This window comes from Penicillium diatomitis (genome assembly GCF_028827545.1).
Source record: "Penicillium diatomitis strain IBT 30728 chromosome Unknown utg000002l_segment0_segment0, whole genome shotgun sequence".
Classification (NCBI taxonomy): domain Eukaryota; kingdom Fungi; phylum Ascomycota; class Eurotiomycetes; order Eurotiales; family Aspergillaceae; genus Penicillium; species Penicillium diatomitis.
Window position 1 is genome coordinate 2,017,849 of NW_026623174.1, and position 27,811 is coordinate 2,045,659.

Genomic DNA, 27,811 nt, shown 5'->3' on the forward strand with positions numbered 1-27,811 from the left:
AACGCCACATAGATTCCTGCGACGAGACGTCAACGACGACTTCTGTGAAACGCTCAAGAAGTTTCACGACTCCACCGCAACTTCAGCCTCATCCCGACCAGTCCACTTTCTTCTCACGTGACGACAACCCTACCCGCGTCGATGGCGTCAGTCGTTCGGGACGCCCCCTTTGGGCAGTTGGTGCGGTACTTGACCAACAACAAGTACTTTCAATATCCCGAAGAGAGGCCCGACTTTGAGCTGCCCGAAGTATGGCGGCAATTGATCAGCGATTCGGCTTGCACCACTGCGACATTTGGCAAGTCAGAAAAACTTCCACTGGGACAGCCAACACTTGCCGCACAAGGTGATGCTGCGGCTGCGGCTCGGAAGGAACAAACCCTTGGCAGCGAAGACAGCGTTGATAGTGAGAGCGAGGCTGCCACAGAGGTAATCGATCATGTGTCTTCCAGACATTCATTTGAATATACACAGTCTCGTTTGGAAGCAGACGAGGTGCACGAGATCGAGAAAACAAAGTCCATTCCCATCCAACCCAAGAAGACCAAGGATGGAACCATTCTGGTCGACTGGTACTTTACCGATGATCAAGAGAATCCGCATAATTGGTCGAACAAAAAGCGAGCTCTTCTGACCACGTTGATCTGTCTCTATACATTCGTCGTGTACACCACTTCGGCCATCTATACCGCTTCCTTGGCGGGAGTCATGGAAGAGTTCGGGGTCAGTAGCTTGGTCGCGACCCTGGGACTGTCCCTGTACGTCTTGGGATATGGTACTGGTCCACTGGTCTTTTCGCCATTGAGCGAGATCCCCATCATCGGTCGGAATCCGGTGTATATTGTGACTATGTTCCTGTTCGTCATTCTGTCGATTCCCACGGCCTTTGTGCGCAACTTTGCGGGCTTGATGGTGCTTCGCTTCTTGCAGGGCTTCTTTGGATCGCCGTGTCTGGCTTCCGGAGGTGCCTCGATCGGTGACATGTACAGTCTCATGTCATTGCCCTACGCGATGATGAGTTGGGTCTCGGCGGCTTATTGTGGACGTAAGTATCTTCCATCCTTTCTCTGCCATTGGAGCTTTTCAGTAGACTAACAAGGGTCCTCTTTTTACCTTTCCAGCCGCACTGGGTCCCTTGCTCAGTGGATTTGCAGTCACTGCTGAAAACTGGCGCTGGTCTCTCTACGAGTCGATCTGGATGTCCGCCCCCGTCCTCATCCTCATGTTCTTCTTCCTGCCCGAGACCAGCAGCGCCACCATCCTCCTTCGCCGTGCTGCCCGTCTCCGCAAGATCTACAACAATGAGCACTTCATGTCCCAGTCTGAAATCGACCAGCGGCACATGAAAATCTCCGACATCGCGATTGATGCCCTCGTCAAACCCATGCAGATCACCATCATGGACCCAGCCGTGCTGTTCGTCCAGATCTACACCGCCATCATCTACGGCATCTACTACTCCTTCTTCGAAGTCTTCCCCCTCGTCTACCCCGTCTACTACAACATGACCCTGGGCGAAATCGGTCTCGTCTTCCTCTGCGTCCTGGTCGCTTGTCTCGTCGGCATCGCCATGTACGCCTCCTACCTCTACTTCTACATGGATCCCCGCATCGCCAAGTTCGGCTGGCCCGTCCAGGAAGCCCGTTTGATCCCCGCCCTGCCAGCAGCCGTGGGTCCCACCATCGGACTCTTCATCTTCGCATGGACGGCCCGAGCCTCGATCCACTGGATCGTTCCAACCATCGGCATCACCATCTACGGCGCCACCGTCTTCGTCGTGATGCAGTGTCTCTTCGTGTACATCCCGCTGAGCTACCCGCAGTATGCGGCCAGCTTGTTCGCAGCAAATGATTTCTTCCGCAGTGCGCTAGCCTGTGGAAGTGTCCTGTTCGCGCATCCCTTATTTGGGAATCTCGGAGTCGCTCGTGGTACCAGTCTCCTGGGTGGTTTGAGTGTCATTGGCATCATCGGTATCTGGTTGCTGTACTTTTACGGTGCACGACTTCGTTCACTTAGCAAGTTTGCTATCTCCGATCCGGCCGAATGAATGTGGAGCAAGATTTTGAGCATTGAAGGAGTTGAATTTCGTTTGGCAAACTTCTGCCTCTTTCCCAATTTGGTCGGAGCTGAAGTGTTTGCCGCTTCCTATCACACTATTAATGAGTTGCTTTTCAATACCATAGACTGCGATATAATATATTACCACCAATGAAATGATGCTGCTTTTTTTACCACTCTTATACACCTCGGCCTTACTTTGATATACCGAACGTGCGACCAGCAACCAATTTCAGTAGATTTGGTGCCCGTCGGGGTTAACCGAGATATCCAATGATCCCCAATCGTCCATACAATTTCCAGCCTTCCTTTGACCCGGATGTCCGTGGCAGGACTGTAGTACGAAATAACCAAAGCTTGCAAGCACTACAGACACTGAGAGATGCAGATTGAAAAAGGAAAACCTCCACCAGACAAAAAAAAAGATCAAAAAAAGATAGAAATGCATTAAAACTTTGCGTTGCTATTATAGTAGTTATAAGGAGAGAAATTCCCCCGGCCTTGCCACCTAATATACCAGAGCGCCAGCCGTAATGGAAGGCCATTTTTCGACGAGGCATTGATACTCTCAGATGATCGAGACCAAAGGGATGAAGAACCATTAATATGCGTTACAAGAAGAGATCAAAGACGCGAATTGGGACTGTAGCAATGCTCGTCATAGAAGTGTCGTCGGCTGGTTTGGTGTTAACAACTCGTCAAATCATCCGCGATTTAATACCGGGCTGATACTTTAGCAGACGGTGATGTAGAGGCCCAGACTAGTCGAGTATTAGTACATATTGGTTTTTTTTTATCTCCTTTTTTGGGAAATGTGATTCAGTAGAGTGGAGGTCAGTGGACTTACGGAGCGGGGTTGTAGTCTTGGAAGTAATCCAGGTTGGTGCTTCCTGCGTTCTTCATCTCATAGGCAACGCGTTCACCGGCGGGGCAGGCAAAGGTCGAGACGACGTAGGAGTTGCCGGGGGAGATGGTGATGGTGCCGAGGTCCTTGGAGACCGAAGGGGCATTGCTATACGTGGTGTGGGTATTGGCCGCAGCAGACAAGGCAGCAATGTCAATCTTGCCATCACCGCTGAAGGTGTAGGAAGATGTTTGCAGGTCAGACTTGTTGGGGAAGAGGAAGACCAGGCTGCAGGTCTTGCCAGAGTCGGATGACGGAATATCAAAGTTGAAGATACTGGAGATGGTGCTGGTGACCTTGCCGTTGAACGAGGTTCCGTACTCGGTGTTGGGAGAGGCCGAGTTGACCGGCACAATCAAGTGAGGGAACTCATAGTTGCCAGCAGTCAAGGTTGTGGGACAAACTTTGTTGCCACCACCGTTACCTCCACCGTTACCACCACTGTTACCACCACCATTGCCACCGCCAGATGAGGCGGCACAGCTGTCGGCGTTCAGCTCGATGGACTTGCAGTTGCTCAGAGCACTGCTCAGTTGGGTGTAGATGTTCAGACCACCATTTTGCCCAGTCTCACAGGCATAGAACTTGGTGCTGCCATTGTACGTGAGCTTGCCCTGGGAGTTCACCGAGAAGCCAGGGGTGGGAGTAGCACCAGTATCGCATTGGAACTGGGTGGTGGGAGCTAGAAAGAATTTGTCAGTTCCTCTTTTGACTTTTTATATTCAAAAGAAGGCCAGCAGATGATACTCACGTGTCAGAATACATCCTCGACCATTCTCATCAGTCAGACCACCGTTGGAGCTAATGCAGTACGTCGCAGTGGGAAGACTGTTGTCACCAATACGGTTCTGTCCGTCGCTCAGTTGTCCGACTGGGCCCGAACCACCGCCAGAGGCCGTAAGATGAAAGCAGCAGTTTCCACTGCGAGGAACCAAGGCCTGCGCACTGGCGGCGAGGACGGCGACGTTGAGGAAGCTTCGCATCTTGGGAGGAATTGTCTTTCTTTCTTTTTGTTTTTTGAGCGGGTGTAAGATAGCGGTCAAACGATAGAACAATGCTCTCCACTTGTTTGTTTTGCGACGGTGCAGGTGTAATCTGATGAAGTCGAAAGCGATGGGGTCAACTACAGGGGGGGGCCAGGACCGCATTCTTATACCTTCGATCGAGGTGTAAGACGACCTTAGATCTCTAGTCATCACGCCGGATGAAATTGATCTCCCTCTCAAGGTACTTGCAGTTGGTACACGTCATGGAGAGCCGCAATCCCACGGAATGCTCGAGCCTCAGCTTGTCCATTTCGCAGGAATTGCCGGTATAGGATACCCGCAGAGTCAAGTTGGAGTGAGAGCTTCCATTAGCATTGCACTGTTTACCTCCCCAAGCGGGAGAGACATGCATCCCAGAGTACAGCCAAGTACAAGTACACTTAGCTCCATGGTACCCCAGCAGGTGGCGAGTCTGGGTACCACGGCTCGCAGCTTCACTGTTGCCCGCCTTGATTTCCGAGTGGGCACCTGCATCGATTTGGACTTGAGAAAGTGATGGTCAGAGTGGAGAATGGAAGCAATTTGCGACTCAGTGCATGCTTTGCATCCAATGAAAAGAGTTTTGACTTTTGAATCCCTGTTCAAAACTAGCGGTGCATTGACTTTACCAGCAACTCCAAGTCATCTACAACTCCGCCATAGCTCAGGGAAGCTAGTATCGACCAGGACAAGCCTGTAGCCGTGCACCATGCAATAGCACGGCACTTGGCATAGTGAGTAGTCGCCTCCTCGGGTAGTGCCTCTCAGGCAGTACGAGCTGCAATCCGTAGAAATCGTCCCCCCGCCATCTGTCTTTGTCTAAACCGGGAAAAGAAGCTCCACCTGCATGGATCATTGCATGGAGCCATGGCTGAGGTCATTGCAATGTTTGTTGGGTAATTCAGATCGAGTAATCATCTGATTGCTCGCAAGGCACGCATCATCTTATGCATTGGGGCCTTTTTTGCTGCTCCCGCGATCTTATTGCCAATCATGTCGCTTTGCTCGTTGACTTTCCGTTTTTGTGATCTCTTTTGATCATCCGGTCCACTGGATTTCTCTCACATCAAAACCCCCCCGAGCCTCAAATTGCGCGGAAGAAGGTGTAGAATTGTATCAACCCCCTTGGATGTCATCTCACTTGGATGAGAGGATCCGATGCGAACGTTGTGTATCATCAATTGAGGGATTTCGCTGGGGAATCCCCACAATACTACATGCGTGGTCCGTCGAAACCGGTTAGAGGTCAAGAACCACAACATACAATAATGATCACACCGTATTGAGGATCCGCAATGGAGTCGGCCCGCCCGGTGAGGGGAAGTCCATGATGGGGGTCCAACGGTAATCGGTGGATCGCCTCCAGACGGGCATAGGAGGGAAAGCAAAAAGGAAATACATACAATCACGACCAGGGAGGATGAAGTCTGTCGGTCACTTCCCGCACGAGAGGAATGATTATGCAGCCAACCGGTGCCAACAACGACCGAAGTCAGGGTCTATTTTTATTCGGTCTGGTCATGAACCAGCCAACGTGCTTGTCTGGTTGGGCAAATGGACCTTGTGCCTTGTATTCCGGTTCGCGTATTCGCTCACATTCGTTTATGATGTGGTGGTGCATCTCAGACAGCCGGGGGACAGTGCCGGAAAGAAAGTCAATACCGACGTCATCCATTCACTCTTTGGGTATGATGTTGACACACGTGTAGGGGGTGTAACATCAGCTCGACTTCGCTAGGTTCTCAACTCCAACACGGTTGCCCAACAAGCCACTACTGCGGGGTGCGTCGACGATCGGATCAGATCCCCGAACACCACCTTGGCTGTCTGCTCCACTTTTGCGCCAGTCGCGGTCTCAGTCGACGATCGGACTGAGACACGCTCTCCACTCGCGATCCGAGAGGTCCCTGTATGCAGGACTGAGACACGGCGTTCGTGAGAAGCGCGATGGGTTGGTAGGCGAGCCCGGAAACATCCATTGCCACTAGGCAGAGGGCTGTGAAAGGTGCAAGCAAGCTAGCCTTTGCCCGGAGGTGAGAGTGACGGCTGCCATCGAATGTCATCGCATGGCTAGGACCCGGGCACGAAGTCATTGAGAATCGATTTGGTGGACAAATTATGATGTACGGAAGTACTAAGCAAAGATGGTATTAGCCCTGGTAGGAAAGTTGCTCCGTTCAGGCGTCCAAGGGTTCGTAGGATAATAGGCAAGCAAAACCCATGGACCCAGCAATGTCATCCGCTAGTTGACTCGGAAGCTGATTCCTTTGAACGACGTCGAAGTCGAAGTCGCTCTTGCATGTTACCTTGTCCCTGGCGATAGCGGCTTGGCGCGCAGGCAAATGCTTTCATCATCGAGGACCCATATTAGGACGTGTCTCTGGTCCAATCTCCAGATCACGGGTGTGCAGGATGACGGCCAGCAATCGAGCGTTCCTAGGAGACTTCTTACCTTTTACAGCTTACTCGACGTAGTGTTTTTTTTTGGCGAACACAACATTCCATCATGGAAATAATTGAGTTTACAGACAGGGCAAGGAATTGATAGACATTTTTTACCGCTGCAGCAGCAAATTGTGTGGTCGCGTGCCAAGGTTGGATGGTGACAGAGGAAAAGGGCGGTCTGATGGCAGATATGGTTTAAACTCATAGATCACTCATAAACCACTCATCACGAATATCCTCTTTTGACCTGTCCAAGTCGCCGCAAGGAAAACATACAATAGAAGCACTCGCGACCTTTTCCCTCTAGATAATTGGTGCTCGATGACATGGAGGCTGTTGACAATGTATATCGTATCGTCTCTACAAAGCGCTTTGACTGACACGTGGCTGACGCTCTTCAGTCCTCGCCTTCCTAGTCATACACAGCGGAGGAGAGACACTGCAGTCCGCCCGATGCATGATATTGGTTCTTTTTCATTCAGCACGGAGACTTGGACCGCGGCGGTCCTCTCTGTCAAGAACTCAGATGGACATGAACTTCGTGAGAAGCGAAATATCATTGCGACCCACACCGTGCCTCTCGCATGAACCAGACAGATCTACCATCATCTTCCCACGAACAGACCCAGAAGGCTATTGAGTATTCGATAGCGGTGGATCCAACACCAAGAGTGATGGGTGATCTGCTAGGTTTTGCCAAAAGCCAGCTTCGAAATCCCACAAATCCTGGCTCAACAGCGCCGCCCAGTCTTCATTCGGGTCGTCATTTCCGCTATACTGGGGATGGCTGGCGTCCGAGTTGAATGAGTCCAAGAATTTCTGAATGGTATGGGTGGCTTTGGATAGCAGCGCATAGTTAGGATCGCCAATCTTAACCAGTGTTCCAACTTGGACCTCTGCCACAAACACACTCAAGTCGCGGAGGGACTTTGTCTGAGAAATGCCCGGTATAGAATGAGAGTGCTGTTTCAGCAGCGCGAGCAGTATGATCCCCGCGGCCGGCAGTCCGTAGTAGGCAACCTGATGTTCTCTAATTCAGTTATTCAAGTCGATTGCTGCTGATACCACAATGCTGCTCATACCTTCCAAATGAGACCTGTCCCTGAGTTTGTCAGCTGGTCCCGTAGTAGAATCAACTCAACCACCAGAGCAAGCATCTGGCCCGCTGTCTGCACTATCAGATTGTCGGGTTCACTCGGAGTGCTCAGGAGCAGCAATCTCAAGAGAAACAGAACGTGGAGGTGGTTCAGGCGAACATGAGCCAGGAAATCCCGACTAAACGAGCTCTGCGCACATTGCTTCAAACAGCCTTCAAGGCGAAATTGGGGCGGTAAAGCTTGCCAATGCTGTTCGGCTTTTCGTTGAATAATGCTGCAACTTGTCAGTGTGTGATCCGGCGGGTCCCTATCGTGGAATGAGGGGGAACGGCCATCGGCTATCGCTGTCGATTCCACAGGCTCAAAACGATATATCTCACCTTGCTCGCCTCACGCAATCAGCATCTTGTTTATCTTGTAACAGCTCCCAGATCTCTTCTTTGAGAGAGGCACAGAGAGCAGACCAACACGTATCAGCTCTGTATCCAGTCTCCGCAGCCGGGTTCCATGTGAAGGAGCCTCCCGATGAGCGTAAAATGACACCATCAGAGGGAATCTGGAAGTAACAGAATCGTTTGGTCATGCGAGGGGGACGACCTAGGAAGATTGCAATATTCTTGTCGGCAGAGTAAATTCGCGCAAAGGCTGTCTTGCGCAACTCCATCAGGAAAGGTGGGATTTGGGGCTTGGCTTCAACATTTTCATGATAGCCAAGGGCAAAAGTGGATGAGATAACATCCCCGAGCTTCCGCCAGGTGCGGTAGCCTTTAAAGATATCAGTATGTGACTTGAATCAAGGCAGAAAAGATGCCGCTTGAAATGCAGCCGCCATTACGCACTCACTTTGGTCGCCATCTACGTACGAATGAACAATAAAGTTCTCATACTGCACGGTTAGCTGGAGGTCATTGAGACAATCCAGCGAAAGCGATATTTCCAGCGAAAAGTCGCAGAGCTTCGTGGCCAATCGTCGGAGGGTGAATTGCTGCTGCTCGCAGTTGTAGAGGAGAGGGAAGAAGGGAATATCGATCGTCGCTCGGCTCACCGCGGCGAAAAAGATTCCCAGTGTCTCCCAGCGCGCTTGATGATTCAGAAACTGCGCGGCAAAGCTTTCCAGATCCGAGGATGCATCAAATCGCAATGGCTGAGCCGAGTTCTGCAACAGGCGTTGCGCAAACACCAAGTGCCAATCCTCGTCACGGGAAGTGAACAGTTGAGTGACGCTTTCGGCGCATTGGGCCACAAAGGGTTCTGCCAGAGCTAGATTTGCACCCTTTGCCAACCAGAACAGAACGAGGTCTTTCATCGCGGAAAGAGAATAGCTCGTCAACAAGTGTCGCAGCACTTCAGCGCCCTGCCACAGGAGGTGGTTATCATCAATGCCCTGCGAGCCCACATTGTCGGCGTTGGGTAGATGACCGCCACCACCACTGCTTCCACCGGTCACTTGGTCGCCGTCCGTCGACGGAGTGATATGTTTGAAAATTGCCGCATGACTCGACGAGCCTAGATACCCTGGATTTGGATATGGATTGCGTCGAGGCTCGAAAGAAGGTGACGGGTCGGGCGATCTCACACTTTAGTCATAAATAAGCCTGTTGCCAATTAGACCCCATCCTCTTTCTAGTCTCTTTTCTGTATTCATACCATGGTACGTGATCTTGCGGGAAGGACAAGGTTCCAGTGATTAAGATATGAAGTACTGCCATGCACTGCGGAAGGGCGATGCTGTAGAGTGTATAGTGTGCACACTAACCCCTATACAGTGACACGCCCTACGAGCGCCCTACCAGCGCCCTACGAGTTGAGGAGATCCACCGCCTGTACATACCTCGGTTTTTCCACCCTCCGCCGCTTGAACGGGGCCGTGCGGTATATACAAACGCCTTGAGTACGTTGACAGCGTGCACATACGGGCTGTTGATGGTCGCAAGCTAACTTGGCTTTGCGACAAGCCTCGCATGCCGCCAGTCGAATTGCGGACATGAGTATGACTGTCCCGCGTTCCGAGGCTAAAGCACCTTTAAACTGAATCGACTGCCGAACAATAAGGCGGAACGGCACGGCCGTCACTGATAAGCTCCGATAACGAGCCGACAGTTTGGAATCTTTGAGTTCGACAATCTTCGGTATGAATGTGTGCAAATAGCCAAGTAGTAGTGTGCGGCTGCAATCTCATTAGCGTTTCGCGCCGCAGTTGGAGATCTTTCCGGTTTCAGGCGGCTATCGGCGGGGACACGAAGAATCTCGGTCCAGTCGGCGACGAAAAGAAAGGGCAAACGTAAGAAAGAAAAGGTGATAAGTTTCCTCCAAAGTGGGGAGAGGCAGACGAGTGGAGTCGGCGCGACTTTGAATGCGGAGTTCCAATCACATGAGGGTCAGGTGGGGTTGTTTATCAAACTATCGGAGTGTAGATGTCTCGATGTCTCTATGAAGGTTTCAAGCATCGAAAAGTATAAGAACACTTTTGACGCCCACCTTTCATCACTTCTTGTCCTTCCTCTCACTTTTACTTCCATTTGAACTCTTCCAACCACCATTCAAAAGTCGACTCGGCCTCTTGCGCGGCTGGTTTTGCTCTTGAACCACCCCTCCCCCCTCACCATCAACCCCACCGCAGCGGATCCCCTCACATTGATCACACCATGACCTCGGCAGAGACGATCCAACTAGGAGACTATCTCTTCACCCGTCTGCTCCAGCTAGGCGTCAACTCTGTCTTTGGTGTTCCAGGTGACTATAACTTACGCTTGCTGGATCACGTCGAGCCCTCAGGACTGCACTGGGTGGGCAACTGCAATGAGCTCAACGCCGCGTATGCCGCGGATGGCTATGCGCGCATCAACGGACTATCCGCGATAGTCACCACATTTGGCGTGGGTGAGCTCTCGGCTGCAAATGGTATCGCAGGCGCATATGCGGAGCGGTCCGCCGTGGTGCACATCGTGGGCACCCCTCCGCGGCCACTGCAGAGCTCTCGGGCGTTGATGCATCACACATTCTCCGATGGCGAGTACCGCCGGTTTGCGGCCATGGCAATCCACATCACTGCGGCGCAGATGAATGTCACAGATGCCATGTCGGCACCGGACAAGATCGACTGGATCTTGCAGCAGGCGCTGATTCACTGTCGGCCGGTGTACCTGGAGATCCCCGATGACATGAGCGAGACCCTAATTTCGGCGGCCAACTTGAAAACGCCTATTAGGGTCCCCACGGCGCCGAGCCCCGCTCATGAATCCAAAGTAATCACCCAGATTCTCGACCGGTTATACTCTGCTCAGAGGCCCTTGATCCTCGTTGACGGTGAAAGCCGAGCCCTGGGCATCCTCGACCAGTTGGACCAGCTCATTCAAACAAGCAACTGGCCTACATGGACAACGGTATACGGCAAGGGGCTCGTCAATGAACACCATCCGAATGTCTACGGCCTATACGCCGCAGCGTACGGCGACAAGCCCTCCCAGGAGTACTTCGAATCCGCCGATCTCATCTTGACCTTCGGTCCGCACTACAGCGACACAAACACCTACTTCTGGACGACCGTTCCCAAGCCCGCCGCAGCCATTCAATTCAAAGACAGCACCATCCAAATCGAAGACACCATATACCGCGACATATCCCCCAGCACAGTCCTCACTCAGATCCTCCAAACCCTCGACGCCACGCGGCTCGTCCAAGCCCTCGGCCCAGCTAAGCCCGAACCAGCCAGCACATCCAATATCCAAGACTCGGACATCATCGCCCAGCACAACTTCTACCCGCTCCTCAACCCCCTCTTCAAAGACGGCGACATCATCCTCACCGAAACCGGCACAGCCGCCTACGGCGGCCGCACTTTCAAACTCCCTCCGCAATCACGCCTCTTCGGCGCCGTCACCTGGCTTTCCATCGGCTTCATGCTCCCCGCCACACTGGGCGCCGCCCTCGCAAAGCGAGAACTCAATCAACCCACCGGTACCAAGAACCAGACCGTTCTCATCATCGGCGACGGTAGTCTTCAAATGACAGCCCAGGAGATCAGCGTCATGATCAAGAAGAAATTGGACATTCTCATCTTCATCGTCAACAACGAAGGGTATACCATTGAGCGCGTGATTCACGGCCGGAACCAAGGCTACAACGATGTGCCCTTCTGGCGACACACCCAGGCTCTAAACTACTTTGGAGCGGACGATGAACAGGTCAAGAATAGCACGTTCCAGGCTTGGACGTGTGGCGAGTTGAAGGAGATTCTGAAGAACGAGCGCGTGCACAGTGGGAGCGGCGTGCGAATTGTAGAGGTCTTCATGGAACGGGAAGATGTGCAGGGCCCGTTGCTGTATTTGCTCAATAAGCAAAAGGCAGAGGAGCGGGAGCAGCTGCAGAAATAAACAGTGGTGAGAGCAACCCTCAATTGAAGCTAGAGGCTCTATCTATCCACCATACCCTGATCTACTTGGGGTTGATTCGCCTTTGATGACGAGATGATAAAGAAGACATAGCCCATACTCGGTTTTCTCAATTGATTCTAGATCCCCCTTCCTTCATTATTTTCGACGCTAGGACACGAATTTACATGAAAAACTGAAAGTCAAAAACCTCTCAATTGATGTGATAGCTTCATTGTCAAGATAAATGATGATGGGAACAGTCTCGAATTAAGCTCAGCTGAGACAAGAGAAAGGTAAGACACCGTGCGAGATCGAAAGTCTCTCCAAAACATGCGGTATATAGAGCTCAGAAAAGGTTCAGATCAGCCTCGCCAACCCTGTAAGTGTAATATAGGATAACCCCGAAAATGAGCCACGTATCAAGCTCAAAAGAAGAACGCCGATTTTCCATGCCAATACCAAGTCTTGTGGCTGCAATGTTCATGTAAAACGACAAATGAGAGAAAAAGAAATAGCGCGTAGGAGCACAAAAATACATACTCCGGGGCAAAGACAGGCTGCAAGGAACAGGAACTGGGAATTCGCCGAAAAGGAGAGGAAAACACAAGCACAGTCGATCGCCCAAGAGATGGTCTGTCAGTGTTCCAAAGGTAACTCCTCTGGGCTGTCGTCAGAACAGCCGGACCACTCTATTTTCGGAAGCTTTCGACCCCAAGACTGGGAGTCTCCACGGCGCGGTCAGAGGGAACGCCCTCGTCACGGCGACGGGCAAAGAAACTATCGCATTCGGAGACAATATACGCCCATTCCGCCAACGCGCGACCGGCGTACTTGCTGGCGACGACGTACTCTTGCTTCGAAACTGAGGCGAGCTCCGTCACAGGGGAGCTCTGTGTAGTGACTGGAGACTGGTGTGAACTCGCAGTATGACTCTGCTTGTCACTTCGCGTGGTGCTTTGCTCCGAGGTATCGTCGGTCGACACCGTCTCAGATGCGGTCTCATAATCAACGGATGCCGTCGGGGACCGCGACCGGCATTGCTGCACATGGAGTTGAGAGGCCACTGGTAGACACGGTCTGAACAGACGCTTGTTTTTAGCAGGAAAACATGGTCGATCCATCCACTCCAGGGAGAATTTGAAGAAGTACGGCTGATGGGTGATCTTGGGTGGCACAGGTTCTTCCACGGGTGGCGTCGGCGTCTTCTCGTGTTCCTCCACGCATTGGCTTTGCGGAGAGGTCGCAGAATCTTCACTGGTGCCATCGGGGTCGTCTGAGGAACTACTACCGCTGGCCTCGTTCTGTTTCAACGAGCTTGAAAACATGGAACGAAGTAGCCCCCACCGCCGCTTGGGCAGCTGAGTGTCTGGCCCAGTCAGAGTAGAGGGGCTTGGTCGTCTGGGTGGGCTGATCTGATCCGACCGCGCCGGAGGAATGACTCGGTCGAAGGAGACGAACAGGTTGACCGGAGACAGCTGATTTTCGCAACGAATAATAATAATCCGTCGGCCGGGCGCAGGAGTACAAGGAGCCGAGGACAAGGGCGCGGTGAGCCCCTCTGCGGCCTTGGATTGAAACCCTATGTAATACTCCCATACTCGCAGCAGTCGATCAGACAACGTCTCATATATGAGGCTAGGTAGATTGTGTTAGCAGGATCCTCAGATTACGATGGCGTCAGCAGCGGTGCACTACTCACGAATCAAGTGACGAGGGGTCCTCCTGGAATCGACCCACTCTCCAGCACAGCAAGCGATGGAAATAAGCGCGCACCATTGGGCTCCAGTGATAAAAGTAATGATAAAAGACGGGTTCATGTAGCAGGAAACCCAAGCAAAGGCCCGCCTTTCGGTCGTTTGCCGCGGTCCAGGTGGGCCATATAATGTAGAGGAATGACAGAGCGCGCACTTCCGTCAGTGAATTATGGCTTTGCATCATCTGCCGGCACACATCCAACCAGAACGCCCAGTCGAAAAATTGAGTCTCGATGGACTGCGAATATCGGGCAACGATCGGAATGATCTCTTCCAAGAAATCACAGAGAAGGAAGCAAGCCCGGTGATCGAACAAAGAGATACGCTGCGCTGCAATTTTGAGCAAACCACAAAAGCTTTCAGCGTAGAACAGTCGAGCACGATTGGGCTCGGAGGAGGCGTCGGAGAGAAAGTCGCGAAGAAGAATGATCAAGCGATTTTCGGCCATCGGCCTCTGACTGTTTCGGCCACTCATGAGGGAGTGGGAAGCCGCCGAAACGTCAGGAGACTCCATAAGGTCATCAAACGTGATGGCGGCCGCGATGTGGTTGGTCTCCGGCTGTTGCACCGACTGCTTGAAAATCGTATCCTCGATAGCAACGACCAGTTGCGCGTGTACCATGAGCAAACCTGGTGCGAAAATCCTTCTTTCTTTGGCCGTGACGGGCGGCGTATATTCTGCGTAGAGGATATGGATGTACTTCAAGAACACAAAGAAGAGATCGGTGTCACGCCCACACCATCTTGCAATCCAAGGGCCACGCCAAGGGATATTGGTCGTGTTGAGGGGTGGCTCGGGCTTGGTGCGCATGTATCGCAGTAAAGGGGCGTGGGAATGGAAAGCCAAGGGCCGAATCGCGAGAGGGAAATGGGAAGCAAGCTCATCGGTGAAAGCACGCATGTCCTCGCCTGGAGACTTGGGAGTCTCGGCCAGGAGACGACGAAAGACCGCCGTAGGCGTCTTCCATAGGCGGACCATCTGATCTGCAACTCCGGGGCAAAAGAAGAAGGCATACGCACATGCCTTACCACAAAACGCCACCAAGCTTGCAGGTGCATGTCTCATCGACATACGCTCAACCACAAACACCATCTGAGACACAAGATTCTGAACAAAAATGTTGCGGATATTGTGATGGATGCTTTCGACTAGGAAATCAGACCCCGAGGAGGCAGACCCGTCTGAAGCCTCGGACACGGAGGTGGAAGCGTATTTCAAGGAATCGTTCTGATCACCGTCTTGATGGGTACTGGGGTAGGGAATACGCCACTCCGGTCGACTCATGATGCCCACGACCGCTTCCAGGTAGACTGGCCGGTCGGTGCCAGAAATTGACTGATTGTGTTTGCCGTTCAGCATTTCCAACATGCCAATCCACCATTTGTTTAGAATGTTGATTCTGCGGTCCAGGTCCTCGGGTCGGAGGTTCTTGCAAGAAGAGTGCAGGTGATGACGACTCAGAAACGGAAGTAGCGATGAGCGAATGACATTCGCTTTCAATGCACTGGACTTGGTTTGGAACCTGACAAAACCACGTTAACTCCGTTAGTGATTTCATGAAGCGGTGATGAGGAAGTTCCGGCTGCTAAGCACCTACTTTTGGAAGTCTGCTTCGAGACCCCGGAACATGCCCCACAGCTCGTCCTTTTTGGTGTTCTCAAGTCTGTCGTTACTCTTGATGCTGTTGCTAGTCTTGACGCTGCTATCGTTGGCGATATTGACGTATGAGGCGACGGTCTTTGCTGCGCCCTTGGGCATCGGAGGAAGAATTGGGGTGGAAATGGAGAGCGATGCGGTGAATCTTTCGAGAGATGTCCGATTCCGTAGTGACTGCGAGGGGCTGTTCGGTGAATCCGGGGAATCTGAGTTACCTTTCGAGACGACTGCGACCATGGGCCGTCGGGGACGCTTGTACAGCATTGATCGCCGACGAGAGGTTGGCGTTATGTCCCCCTCGCCATTTTCGGTAGAATCAGTCCGCTGATCGCTCGAGCGCGTAGGCGGTTGCTCCTCCAATATCTGTTTGGATCTCTTGGGCGCTGGTGAAGGAGAACGAGAGGCTGATCCCCAGGGTTTCCGTGCCAAACTGACGATTCGGCCCGACATGGAACGAGTTTTCAGGGGCCGAGCAACAGGTTCGGGAGCCCGCGTTTCCGGTATAGTTGGCTCGCTGCCATCTTGCTGTGGGGGATTAACGGTTTCTTTGAGATCTTCCGTTGAAGAGAGGGTGAAGTGTGAGACCGGTCTGGAGAATCTCTCGGGCTTCTTCGCACGTAATGACGTCCTCCGCAGGATATCCTTGCCCGCCGCCACAGTTTCTTTGGTGGGCGAATCGGAGAGAGAAGGAATGGCGCAGTCGGAGAAGGTGCGTCTCAGACCGGGCGGCGTCGAGGTGGGCGATTGACTTGACAAGTCGGTGAAACTTGCGGCCCGGGTGATGAGGGGGTCATCGTCGCTAGGGTAGATGCTACTTCTCCTACTCGTGGTCGTGGTCGTAGTCGTATCTTTCGTCGTGGTGGTGATTGTCGTAGGAGCAGAGGTCAATATCCGCAGAGAGGGCAAAGACATTTTCTGTTATGGAGAATTGAGGAGGGAGCCAAGTGTGGGCTAAAGTCCAATTGGCAGACACAGCATTGCCTGGTGGAAACACAATCACAAACACACGCGCGAAAGGTATGTGGGAAGAGACCAGCTCCTTTCAACCACAGGGGAACAAAAATCAAGGGTCTTTCGTCGTTTTTGAGATTGTGAGAGGTGATCGAGCTAGGCGCGCAGCATTGCTGAGTAGAGACGGGCAGTGAGAGCTTCACAGAGGTCGCAGCAGAGTTCCAAGTCCAACTGTAGCAGAACTGGATCCGGCCGACTCCTGCGGAGAGAGAGAGAGAGAGAGAAAGGCAAGATTGACCAGTCACACACTCAGAAAGCCAAGGTTCAAGTGTTCGGAGCTCTTTTTTTTTGTTTTCTTGAAGGGTGGAGTTTGCAGATTAGTTGATATTGCAGCGCAGGAAGTCGGTCAACGAAAATCAATAATCGATCAGTCTTCTCTGCAGTAGCTTGAATATTGCGAGGAAGGGCGGCGTGGGGACCGAAATAGCAACTGATCGGCCGGTGAGCAAGAGATAACGAGCGTTTCACGTTGAGCGAATGCAAAGATCAGAGATCTCGTGGAGAGTGGTGATATATGACGCTGCAGAACAGGGATTCAGGATCCAGAGACGATTTAATAGGGATTTCGGAGGAAAAGATGCTGGTGAGTTGACAATGATCTTGAGGAAGCGACGGTGTACCAGTTGGTGGAAATAATAGCGTATTGCGGGCGTGAGGGAAGGGGTGGGGACTGATGATCCCTTCGGAGGAGGAGGAGGAGGAGGAGGAGGGAGGCGGAAGAGAAGAAGCACGAGAAGGACCAGGGGAAAGTCGAGAACAGACGATGAGGCAAAAGGGAGGAGAGGAGAAAGAGGACTCGAAGCAGGGAAGGGGGAAGAAGAAACGAGAGAGAGAGAGAGAGAGAGAGAGAGAGAGAGAGAGAGAGAGAGAGAGAGCTCAATACAAGAGAGAAACAAGCGTGGGAAAGAGTGTGAGAAAGTTGGAGAGATAACGAGATAGACAAGATTATTCGAGAAGCTGACGGCAGAAGAGGGAGAACGGGGCGCCTGGGGGTAAGAGGGACCGGAGAGGCACGACAAGTGGGTAATGCTTCGGAGCTGGTCGAGAGAAACATCATTCATCATACCTCATCACCATCCGACTTCCTCGATCATCATCGTCTTCTAGGTTCTGAGTAATAAGGTATTAGGTTCCGAGGGAAGTGGAGATTCTACCAGCGTGCAATCTGTCGAACTGACTCGAAAGGCTTCCGTGAACCTGAAGGCATTGAGAAGGTCCAGCAGTCTCACTTTCATCGCTTGAGCAGTCTGATAGTCAGACAATCCTCGACAATTGAACCTCGCTAGGCTCTACAGTACGACTACGAAGTACAGTAGAAGGACACACGGCCATCGCACCCGTGCTCCTACTACTAGTCAGAGTAATGTGTTTAGTGTTTACGACACCACAGCTTACTACTCACATACTACCTTACATAGCACCAACTACTACCTAAGTAATTGCCAACAAAAGAGATGATTACCAAGACTATGCTCAGGATCATGAACGTTATCATGCGTAGACCTACCTATGCTGCCCCTTTCGGCTTCCCATCCCAAATGGAGCCCTCGCAAAAATTGCGACACCGATGTTGGTGATTCCGAAGCGCCGAGACTCTGATAGGGACGCTCCAGGGCAGCTGTAATGCAAAAGTGGAGAGGGCCCGTATAATTTCTCTTGCTTTTTGCTGTAACCCGGTTTCTTCTGGCGGAGCCGGTGGAGGCGTTATGATCTATGAGAAAGGGAGAGAGAAATACATCAATGAGTTACAGACTTCCGGGAGGGTTGAAGTGGTTCTGTCCTCCGAGGTAATCGAGTCTATCTGATCTTTGATCAGGTCACGTTCAAGGACAAAATGGCACTGGCACAGACACAGGCACAGGTACACTGACAGGTACCGGGTACCGGCTCCATCGCGGTGCCGCGCGGTATTCGGGAGGAGATGGGAGACCCGGGACGTACCTGCCCGCCAAAGTCAGGGACTCGGCTTGTACCTAACAAGTTACAGCAGCAATCCCGATCATGCAGCGACCTGCCTGGAAGGGGTACTTTGCATGGAATTAAAAAATACCGTACCTGAAACTGAAGGTGGTGAGCCCGATGCAGAGATTAATGCTGTTGGTAACTTGGTACTACAGTATCATAATTGTAGTCACTTATCAGGAGTGATAGAACAGTTCGTATTCGGCCGGTGAGGGACATGCGACCGACGGACAAACTCTCTTTGCGCCTTCTGCTCCTTCTGCAGCTGTCTCTCCGTCCTTCCTCCTCTACTCCCCCCAAACACCCAGGGAGAGAGAAACCCTCCCAAAGGCGGCAGATGACGTGGGAGGTGCCAGACTAGTAAGTCTGCTTATCCACAGTCCACACCCAAGATCGGGTGGCTCTCGTCCTGGCTTCAACTAATTCGCTTGGCTCTTTAGCTGCTTTTGCTGCAGGATTGCTGGCTCGGGTAGTCGGAACCCTTGGGGCCAGGGATTATTAGTAGTCACTTTGCCGGCGAGGGAAGTACCAGAAGTGGAAGTTACCACCTCTGTTGTTCAGGTGTACTACTCACTTGACCGAGCACCTTATGCAATATGCACTTATGCAGTAGTAGTACCCTCAGGCCTTGTCCCTTATCCTCTTGACGAAAAGTTCATGTCTACCCGTACGAACGAACGACAGCCACTGAGTGCTACACTGCAGTCACGGCGGCTAGACTGGCACATCATGCAGTGTATCTATGCGCTCGAGAAGCTGCGCGAATGACTTTTTTTAGTATCACGAGAACAGCAATAAGTGACCTTACTGTACTGAGTACTGACTACTACTGACTGACAAGTGTAGGCATTTGACCAGTGCCACTGCCAAGTGCCAACTCTACCACCTCTACAGACTAAGACAACGCCCACCGCATCCAAACAATGGTACCACGTTGGAAACCCTGGGAAGCTCTGGAACTGGCCCAGTCCTGCCAAGTTCTGGAGTTCCAACTTCTTCCCTATCCGCTTACTCAACCCCGAAATCCTCTCCAGCTCCGGGCTGGAGCTCGGGCAACGTTAAGGAAGGGGGAGTCGGAGTGAGTACTATACTCCTAGGTACCAGTAGTAACATATTAGTCAACACCAAATCAAGTCTACTACCAGTACCTGTAGTAGAGCGTCGGGACTCGGGACCAGGAGAATAAAAAAAAAAAAAAAAAAACCTAAACACAAACACAAACACACCTTTTCCGACCGCATCTGAGACAGTCTGACCCCGTCCATCATCGCCCGGCTCCAATTGTCCAATTCATTCAGTTGTCATTGGTGCCCCTCTCTACTCGAAACTTAATTTCCCAATATTTGGGTTCCTGGCCAGCGCCATTGGTGGTACCAGTTCTGTTTCTCCTACAGTTTGGACACGATGAAATCAATCTCCAAGTAGGCTAGTAGTGAAGCACAGATGAAGTAATCATGAGCCGTCCACTACAATAGGAGTACTAGTAGTCTAGTAGTAGTACAACGACTGTGCAAACTGCCCAGTCAACGAGAATTTCTCATGGCCAGATAAGATAACCAAGAGAATGTGAACAGTCACTGGGGAACACTGAACACCATCTCCTCATCTCACCGTCAACAGCCAAGGTTGAAGGTACAGTACACATCATTACCTCTCGCCTACCGCCCTTATTGAGGAACAGCGTCTCTGGTCTTAGTACGCGGCCTCATCAAACCCTAAAACAAGAGTATTCCCTCCTTCGAATCCTCGGACCTCCAGAATCAAAGGCTCGTGTCCTCTTCCCTAATTGAATGTAAGTACTACTGCCACCACCTTCCTCCCGGTCCTACTGCTGCTTCGGCACCATATTTCATGCAGCTGTCGTGCTCGACTCTGTCCTCTCACAATAGCCCCATACTGAGAACAAAAGACAACCGAAGACGTACAGTAGTACATCAGACGTAGTACTACCACCGCCCGCCTGTGATGGAGCACTGCTTCTCAATTCCTGTCTCCAATGTCTCAAGTCTGACCTTTCCAACATGAACGCCCCTCTCTCCCTAAAGGATCAATTGGCGCACTGCCCCTCGCCCAGCCTTAATTCCAACGCTGGACCAGTGGGAGCTCCCAGCACCACGCGCCACACACCATGCGCCGAGCGCCAATGATGATTGCTGCGGAGATGAGATGATGAGATGGATGGGATGGGGGGTCCTTGCCGTTGCACAGAAGAACCTTGGCGGGGGGGTTCCCCCTTTCACGTTGTCCTGGGTTCGGAGTCTAATCATCCATATGCTCTTCGACGAAGATCATCGGGGGGGGGGGGGGGGGGGTCGTAATCCAGCTCCAGCTCGGCTGACAATGCAAACGTAATGGGATCGAGCAGCCGTCACGACTCACGACTCACCACCTCACTACGGCGATTGAGCTGGGCAGACTGAGGGTCTAGAGACGACATGGTAGAGTCAGAACTTCCTGGATCACGCAGGACGTAGGTACCAGGCAGACAGCTGTTTGCCCATGTCGAGTAGGTTTATCGGTTTCATCCAGCCATGTTCCACCGTAGGCCATCGTCGCCAAACGGCTTCACGAGATCCGCGACTCCCGCGCCCTCGGCTTCTTCGGCGCCGGAAAGCCATACGAAGCAAACAGTCAAGAAGGTCCTCATGCATACAATGCCATGAATGCATTCTTAAATCGGGTTGGCCCGATGCATCGAGACCGGCCGATATGCAACACGTGGAGGCATTATTTGTAGACAATACAGTGTCATGCTGCTCGAGACGCAGAGACTCAAGTAGGCTTATCGACCGAGGCACAAGTCTTATCATAAGGAATGGTCATCGTCTATGCACGCGCCTTTGACGACACGGCTGGGACACAGCACCTGAGCACCTGAGCGTATCAGCACAGTCAGCAATTCAGCACCTGAGCACACTGCTTAGAGTCAACGTATTACGTAGTCATGAGCACTCGTCGGCAACCGGTGCTGGGAGTGGGAGGAGCAACGCCGCGGAAGATCCCCGCCGGCAGCGGAGGATAAGATGAATGGAGCACAATGTCAATCGCAACGCGCCCGCACCATTTCTTCCTGCCACATCGCGTCGACCACAAAAGGAAAGCGATGGAACTGGAGGCGGGCTGTGGCGCCAGCCGCCGATGAGTTGGCATTCAGCACCACCGGCACCCACATATCCAATTGTATGTAGGGACCTTTGGACAATGGACAGTGGCACTGACCCAGTCCTTCGTTTTCAGCCGCACAGCCATTGTATGCGCCAGCAGTAAGACCATCCTGTATCCACTAAATAATATATATTAGACAGTAGTCATGCATTTATGCAGCGATGCAGTGATGCACCACTCGACCCCCTGGTCCTAGTTACTCTCTTAGGCAACAGACTTTTCCCTTCTTTTTCTCACGCGGAGGATCTGACATTTCTTAGAGGATCGCCCAGAGATCCCCTCGCTCTCGTCTGCCCTGCCTTTCCGATATGCAGAGGGCCAAAACGGTGCGCACGATAAGACTTTGATTGGCGGCTCTGGAATTCCTCGGGTGAGCGATCACTGTGGACTCTTATGGATACGTTACTACTCGCAAAAAAAAAGGGGGGCACAAGTACAGTAGTGTGACTTTGCTCGGACTGGATCACACTAGCGAGGATAGCTCCTGCATTGCGACTGCCGGGAAATGAGAGACTTGGGTGTGCTCATAGTAGTGAAGGCCTGGCTGAGGACCTCACACGGCATCGGGCATGGAGGGAAAAGGGTAGTCGAGATCGGATAGAGCTGCTACTACAATAAATAACTACATACATGGTACCATTGTTCAGAGATTACGGTGAGTGTAAGTGTCCTACCGTGGAAGGCAGCCCTCATGTTGGATAGTATACAGTATACACTCAAGACACTAGACACTAGACACTAGACACCGGACAGGAACCCCTGTCATAGCGAGGACGAGGGACCCCACTCGGAACAATTCGTGAGGAATGATGAAACCGATGTGGCTTTTCTCAAACGATTTGTAAAAGAATGCGATCTTTTTTCTCTTTTTTTTTTCTTATTGCTGGATGTCAATGAGTGAAATCATCTGGGTGACGATTGCCGACGCTAGTAGATGAAAATTCTCCATGGGTTGATGAGGCTCGGCCATCAGCGGTCAAGACTAATATAGTTCGTGGAGTACCTTCGTACCTTACTACCTACCGCACTCCGCAGTACCTGGTAGCAGCAGATCACTGTATCTCCAGCGACATCCGTGGCCGCTGTGAGTGTCACGTCGGAGCGACGGGAAAGGGCGCTGGAGCTAGAGTGCCGTCAGTCTAAGATTTGAACAAGGGTCTCGGCGGCAGCCCTGTACTTCGAAGCCGCCAGCTCCAAGTGAAGCACCCGACCTTGAACGACTTGGGATCATATGTAGGATCACTCGAGCTTGCTATGGCATATCGACCGAATGGGTCTCATGGGTCTCATGGGTCTGGACCAGTGGACGGTGGCCATGGATGTTGTACGATATGCAGAGTGCAGCGTATGCCTGCAACCAGTACACGCGCCACTCATGGAGCTGTAAGACTACCACATCATCGTATTACTCGCGTTCCAGGTGCTACAAACACCTGATCTTATGACCGGATCCGAAATATCTATCAAGGATTCATCGACGGGAGGTCTACGCTTCATACAAACTCCCAGGTCGAAAGTGCAGGACACGAGGTGTGAACCAGAACACCCAACTGAAATGGTTAAAAAAAACCCCCCAACAACCCGGTATCTGCTGAGCCACGATGCCCGAGACCCAAAAAAAAATCCGACAATCTCGCGCGCCATCACTTCACTCCACCAGGCTAAGCCAGCAGTGCACCACGTCGCCGGCGCAAGAGATGCAGCTCGTTCGAGCCTCGCTCCACTTTTACGACGCCCCCATCGGTCCGGCCGTGCCCAATCTCGGTAAAGACCAACGAGCCTCATCTTTGGTCCGATCAAGATTTCTAAGCGCGGCTCACATTTTATAAGGTATATTATTTAACCAAATCTACTTTGTCTGTTCGACAAGCTGGTAAGATGGCCGAGTTGGTCTAAGGCGTCAGGTTAAGGTCCACCTTAGCACAAATTCCTGATCTCGTTTACGGGGCGTGAGTTCGAATCTCACTCTTATCATTTAACTTTGCTTTTTGTTTTTGTTTCTCATTGCTTTTATTATGTCGCCCGTCGCCTACAACGTGTATCGTGATATGTCCATCCGTATGTCTCTATTTGTCTCGGTTCCTGTTTCCTGCGGCATGGGTTGGGTGTCAGTTGCGCAATAATTCGATGACATACTTGCAAACACTATGAAGATGACAAGAGGTCCGTCTATCTCGTATTGACCGTCCGGGATGCGGTTCAAAGTGCCAAGATGGAGCCCATTCCTAGGTCCTACACATCGCATAGATTACATTTTGTCGATTTGACAGGTTTATTTTACCTCGATAGAGAGATAATGGATCCACCGCCGCTAGACACTTATTCGAATTTTTTTTTCTTTTCTTCTCTTTACGCTTGCTTAGGCTGATATGATAGTAGACCTCGCTATGATGTACATTCTGATCGAAAATCAAGCCGCTGGTCAGGTGGGCAACACCCACGTCGAGACAAAGGCGGCCAAGAAAAAACAAACCCAAAGGGGGGAATCGGGGATTGCAGCAGTCGAGCTGCCATTTTCAAAGCTTTCCGACAAATTCTTTTGAGAGTCAAAAAGTAGGAACGCAGAACAAAAAGGAGAAGGAGTCTCAAAACAAGAGAGCAACGTGCAGGTCGAATGAGCGACGGCCATTGTGCCCTGAAAGACTACATCCTCAATCAAGCCGCAGGGAGTCGGCTCATGTCGCCCTTGTCCTTCTCAATCCAAGAGGGGTCGATAAGACGCTCACGGGCCGCATAAAGATGCTTGTAGGCACCCCGGATGGTTCCATCACTGACATGGACAATCTGGGAGATCTCCTTGGGAGACTTGCCCTGTCCCATCAAGTGAGAGGCCATGTAGATGCAGGCAGCCACAATCGACAGTGGAGAGCGACCAGCGAGGATACCAGAGGCGGTAACTCGGTCCGAAAGCTCCACAGAGACACGAGGGAGAGGATATCCAAGCCGAAGCAGATTGCAGAAACGGTTGCACATGTCGCTAGGCTTAGTCGAGGTGGTGGTCTCATACACCACGTTGTCGGGGGTGCCACCACTTGCAACAACAGCCGCCTTGCGGGCCTCGTCGTTCTGGGTGAAGAACTTCTCCAGGGATTTGTAGATGCGGCCGATCTCCTTGCGGCTAACCTTAGTGACAGCGAAGATCTCGGAGAAAGAACGGGGAACCTTGCACTTGCGACAGGCGATGAAGATGCAGCCGGCGATCAAGACGTCTTGTGACTTGCCCTTGAAGGCCTTGGCGTCGTCGACGGTTTTGAAAAGGAACTTGGCCATGTCAGCCACATTCTTTTGGATGTTGAAACCTTCACACATGGCGCCAATCTCCTTGTATGCCTGCATCAGGGCCTTGTTCTGCTTGTCGTTGGACTGCTTGTTCTGGGCACGATAAAGGTCGCGCGAACGACCGGTGGCACCGCTGGCAATGGAAGTTTCCAATTGATCACCGTTCAGTAGCGGGTTACTGACATCACCGACACGCGAAGGGTCATCCGAATTCTGGTCATCGTTCGAGAAAGTGCGCCATTCGGATCCCATATCAATGCCACGGTCTCCAAGGACCAGACCACAGCTACCGCAGGTGGTTTGGTGAGAATCGAATTCCAGGTTGGGAGGCACTTCCTTGCACTCGCTGCAGATGACGTGTGCCGCAAGATTCTTTCTGAACGGAATTCCTGCCGTCTCAGGCTTCCTCATGGTGGAGCTTGTCGCCATTTTTGTCACTCGGCCAAATTGTTCGATGCGGGCTTTACGTCGCTCAACGATGTTCTTATGCGACACTGGTATGCGATACTTTCGAGTGTAATAACGATGGAAAAGTGGCGAATACGTGTTGGCGGCTTACTTGTAGCGACTGCGAGAGGGGGAAGCAGGGCAGCTCCCTCAACTGGTCGAGGGAACTGGAGGGACGCAGACGGGTCTCACGACGGCTGTTTCTTTGTCCGTAAGACTGTCACGTGGGCAGTGATAATTAGCCAAGCTCTCGATGACTCTGGTCCTGATCACGGGTCCAAACATGCTTGTGGCTCTGTTCATAAATCCTGCCCAGATGCTCTATAGGAACACTCGCAGGCATCACGCAGGCCCTCAGATGTGCAAAGCGAAAGCGGCATTACCTTTTCCGAGGCGAAACTACTCGCAGACTCGCAGCTTTGCTCGACGGGTCACCTCTATCTCCCGGAGTGTGAGGGAACCGTCTCGCTCAGACGTCGCGCTGGTGCGGGGCGCAAAGGAGAGATTTTTCACCAAGCCTCAGCGTTGTCCGTCCACGTTGAACCAGTCAAGGTCTCCGTAAGAGAGATGTCTCACGAAAAGGGTGGCAGAACTTGACGGGTTGATGCAAATGCTGGAGGCAAAGACGCAACAACAAGTCGAAGCTCCGGTAGGACAGGCGGAGAGGAAGAGAAAGAGGTGTGTGTCGAGAGAGAGAGGAAGTGTGAGAGGACGGGGAGTGAGAGTGCCTGGTCAAGGCCACAATCGATCCATCCAGAAACAGACGGCAGGTGCCAGATGAGAAATCCTGGGTCACGTGGGGTGGGAAGCGTTGCCTGCCTAGTGCGACTGCCTCAGTGCCTACCGTTAGGAAGCCTGACAATGACGGGGTGGACGGGCAGCGGGTCAGATGACTCAGCGCCAAGATTTGATCCCGAAGAGAAGTCGTTTCCAACCTCATCTTGCACGGAGACCGGCTCAGTTCCATCTTGTCGAGACACTAAACCCCTCTTAACTCCCCTCATCTTCACCACTCTCCCGTCAAGATGATGTCCCAGTCCCTCCGGGCCTCGGTGAGCTCACGCACTTGACAAGAATATCTCGTCATTGCCGACTAACACGCAGTCACTAGCGCTCTCTCCTCACCCGTGCCTCTCGGCAACAGGTCCCTGTCGCTGCTCGCCGCACCTTCCTGACCTCCGCTGTCCGTCGCGGTATGTCTTCGCCTCCCTGAAATACAAGAGAATCGTCATTTGCATTGCTACAATCAACATTTGCGACGACCCCAAGGCTAACTTCGCATAACCCTTCCTTAGCCGATCAGGTTCAGGATCTCTACCTGCGTGAGCTCAAGGCCTACAAGCCCACCCCCGTGAAGCCCAGCGACGCCGAGGGCAACGTCCACGTTTTCAACCTCCCCAAGGCTCCCCCCTCTCCCCGAGGAGGCCAACCTTGCCAGTGAGCTGTCCGCCTACGAGGCCCAGCAGGTCGAGGTCGAGGGCCAGTCCGCCGCTGGTGAGGCCGCCCCTGCCGAGGAGAGCTGGTTCGAGGAAGATGAGGAGGAGGCTGCTGCCGCTCACTAAATTCGCCTCATATATTCCTTTTTTGGCAAGGTCTGGGGAACTTCGAGAGGCCATGCATACATCTGGCACTTGAAAGTTTTGACCGCCTCTCCGGGTTTCAACGCCTGTAAATTAGACCACTTTTTGAAATGTTGAGCTTTTTTCTTTTTCAGTCCATGAGAAATACATCTGCGCCCTGTGCGGTGTTTATTCATGGCAAGCAAGCGATGCGTGCAGTTGGATACACCTACCTAGTGTCTCGGTTCCACGACTTATATCGACAATGGAAGCCCTTCAAAACTTAAAGGATGTCCGAGTACCGCCCGATTTTTGAACGACTGGGACTCGTGATTGTTACAGTGGCTATTTAGGCCATCTCAAAGCCATTCCGTGGGAACTTCAAATCCATCGTTGTCAATGAACTTGCGAGATAGCTTGAATTGACATGAGAGAACACATGGACTTCCGGCTAGCTACCATCGGCATCGGGCCCTTTCCCTCATCACTCACAATTGATAATAATGAGATTGATACTGTTTTGTCTATGGCATATGCCCATCTGAAGCGACTTCACCCGATCTCACCTATGCCCGAGCCCAGGGCCCTTCATGTACGACCATGGGCAGTGCCAAGCAGACCGGATGTAATAATGCCAGAAACACCAACCGGGGTATACAAATCACTTGTCAATTTGATCGCTGGGTCTGGCAATCGTTACTCACAGTGACCGTTTTCAAGGGTGTGAATCAACTGCATAAAGATCTATGGAAAGGTGTATTCACTATGCAGGCAGTCGAAGCGATACGCAACAGGTGGCTCAGTAGTCGTTCGTCAATTGTGTGTGTAACAGGTGATGGTGATGGCGGAGTGAATCTGGGTTAGTCGACATCATGGCCGTGAAGAGTAAATACAATAAACTAACAGAGCTACGGCAATCTGAGGAAGGCTACATCAAGCACCAATTAACACGTGTTAACTTGAGAAAGATAGTTTGAATAGCTGGTGGCATAAAAGATGCGTCTTATCAAGCATAGCGCAAAATACGAGGATTATTTGGGCAGGAACCGCCCCAGCTAAAAAAAAAAAAAACACA

General features: G+C 52.0%; 7 protein-coding genes across 7 annotated transcripts; 3 read left to right on the top strand and 4 right to left on the bottom strand.

The window, feature by feature from the left end:
* Window positions 1-141: 141 nt before the first annotated feature.
* On the top strand, window positions 142-2,047 carry N7539_001818 (MFS transporter; the record flags this gene model as incomplete). Its single annotated transcript, XM_056931421.1, has 2 exons — window positions 142-1,045; window positions 1,122-2,047. The coding sequence occupies 2 exons, from the start codon at window positions 142-144 to the stop codon at window positions 2,045-2,047; spliced, it is 1,830 nt and encodes a 609-aa protein (XP_056793452.1).
* An 854-nt stretch (window positions 2,048-2,901) lies between these two features.
* Window positions 2,902-3,945, bottom strand: N7539_001819 (putative GPI anchored cell wall protein; the record flags this gene model as incomplete). The annotated part of the gene is made up of 2 exons (XM_056931422.1): window positions 2,902-3,644; window positions 3,714-3,945. The coding sequence occupies 2 exons, from the start codon at window positions 3,943-3,945 to the stop codon at window positions 2,902-2,904; spliced, it is 975 nt and encodes a 324-aa protein (XP_056793453.1).
* Window positions 3,946-7,065: 3,120 nt separating this feature from the next.
* On the bottom strand, window positions 7,066-9,515 carry N7539_001820 (uncharacterized protein; the record flags this gene model as incomplete). Its single annotated transcript, XM_056931423.1, has 6 exons — window positions 7,066-7,452; window positions 7,515-7,803; window positions 7,910-8,294; window positions 8,373-9,106; window positions 9,177-9,257; window positions 9,331-9,515. 6 exons carry the CDS (start codon window positions 9,513-9,515, stop codon window positions 7,066-7,068), a joined length of 2,061 nt encoding a protein of 686 aa, XP_056793454.1.
* A 659-nt stretch (window positions 9,516-10,174) lies between these two features.
* N7539_001821 (alpha-keto acid decarboxylase family protein) lies at window positions 10,175-11,902 on the top strand (the record flags this gene model as incomplete). Its single annotated transcript, XM_056931424.1, has 1 exon — window positions 10,175-11,902. The coding sequence occupies one exon, from the start codon at window positions 10,175-10,177 to the stop codon at window positions 11,900-11,902; it is 1,728 nt and encodes a 575-aa protein (XP_056793455.1).
* A 689-nt stretch (window positions 11,903-12,591) lies between these two features.
* Window positions 12,592-16,225, bottom strand: N7539_001822 (DUF1765 domain-containing protein; the record flags this gene model as incomplete). The annotated part of the gene is made up of 3 exons (XM_056931425.1): window positions 12,592-13,537; window positions 13,602-15,179; window positions 15,255-16,225. The coding sequence occupies 3 exons, from the start codon at window positions 16,223-16,225 to the stop codon at window positions 12,592-12,594; spliced, it is 3,495 nt and encodes a 1,164-aa protein (XP_056793456.1).
* Window positions 16,226-24,106: 7,881 nt separating this feature from the next.
* On the bottom strand, window positions 24,107-25,159 carry N7539_001823 (transcription factor SUA7; the record flags this gene model as incomplete). Its single annotated transcript, XM_056931426.1, has 1 exon — window positions 24,107-25,159. One exon carries the CDS (start codon window positions 25,157-25,159, stop codon window positions 24,107-24,109), a length of 1,053 nt encoding a protein of 350 aa, XP_056793457.1.
* Window positions 25,160-26,202: 1,043 nt separating this feature from the next.
* On the top strand, window positions 26,203-26,739 carry N7539_001824 (ATP synthase subunit H; the record flags this gene model as incomplete). Its single annotated transcript, XM_056931427.1, has 4 exons — window positions 26,203-26,229; window positions 26,289-26,370; window positions 26,473-26,555; window positions 26,599-26,739. The coding sequence occupies 4 exons, from the start codon at window positions 26,203-26,205 to the stop codon at window positions 26,737-26,739; spliced, it is 333 nt and encodes a 110-aa protein (XP_056793458.1).
* Between the last annotated feature and the right edge of the window lie 1,072 nt (window positions 26,740-27,811).